The 695-nt window shown below is 73.6% G+C and overlaps 1 protein-coding gene across 1 annotated transcript; it reads right to left on the bottom strand.

Moving 5' to 3' along the window:
- Positions 1 to 65: 65 nt before the first annotated feature.
- Positions 66 to 689, bottom strand: LOC130588299 (rRNA methyltransferase 1, mitochondrial-like; the record flags this gene model as incomplete). The annotated part of the gene is made up of 1 exon (XM_057389238.1): positions 66 to 689. A coding segment is annotated over one exon (624 nt), but the record flags the coding sequence as incomplete, so codon positions are not given.
- Positions 690 to 695: the final 6 nt, after the last annotated feature.

Genomic DNA, 695 nt, shown 5'->3' with positions numbered 1-695 from the left:
CCCCCATCCCGACCCCTGCTCAGAGCTGAGATGCGGGCTGGTGGGATGCAGAGGGAAGGCAGCAATCACCGCAGGAGCCCGTACCTGTTGCTGCGGCTCGCCACCACTCTGTCCACCCCCAGGAAATAGGCGGAGCGCAGCACAGCCCCCAGGTTCATGGGGTCCTGGATGTGCTCCAGCGCCAGCCACAGCAGCTGCCGGCCCGGCCGCGGCTCCTCGCTGTCCGGCAGGCTCCTGAAGCCCAGCGGGGCAGCCTCCAGACACACTCCCTGGTTGGGCCGGCCCCGGCTGAGCGCTCCCAGCTCCCGGGGCGGCAGCCTGAGCACCGGCACCCCTCGGGCCGCGGCCTGCAGCGCCAGCTCGGCCAGCACGGGCCGACAGCTCCCCGCTGCCTGCTCCTTCAGGAACAGCCGGAACAGCGCCCGCCGCGCCCGGGACAGCGCCAGCCAGCACGGGGCCACCCCGAACAGGATCTCCGAGCCCTGGATGCGCTCCAGCGGCTTTCGCTGTGCGGCCTTCCCCGTTCCGGCCCGGGGTGAATCGTGCTGTGCCCGCCACAGCTCCCGCCCGGTGCGCGAYCCCCGCCCGGGCCCGCTCTGCTCCCCACGGGCACGGCCGGAGCCCTGCGGGAGGRGTGAGGGAACACCCCGCTCAAACCCATCCCGGCCTCGGGGTGCCCCTTCCTCAGCCCCGCT

This window comes from Malurus melanocephalus, unplaced genomic scaffold (assembly GCF_030028575.1).
Source record: "Malurus melanocephalus ecotype Western Australia unplaced genomic scaffold, MMel_1.1 scaffold_4205, whole genome shotgun sequence".
Classification (NCBI taxonomy): domain Eukaryota; kingdom Metazoa; phylum Chordata; class Aves; order Passeriformes; family Maluridae; genus Malurus; species Malurus melanocephalus.
Note: the sequence above shows the minus strand (reverse complement) of the source record. Positions and strands in the feature narration are given on the sequence as shown.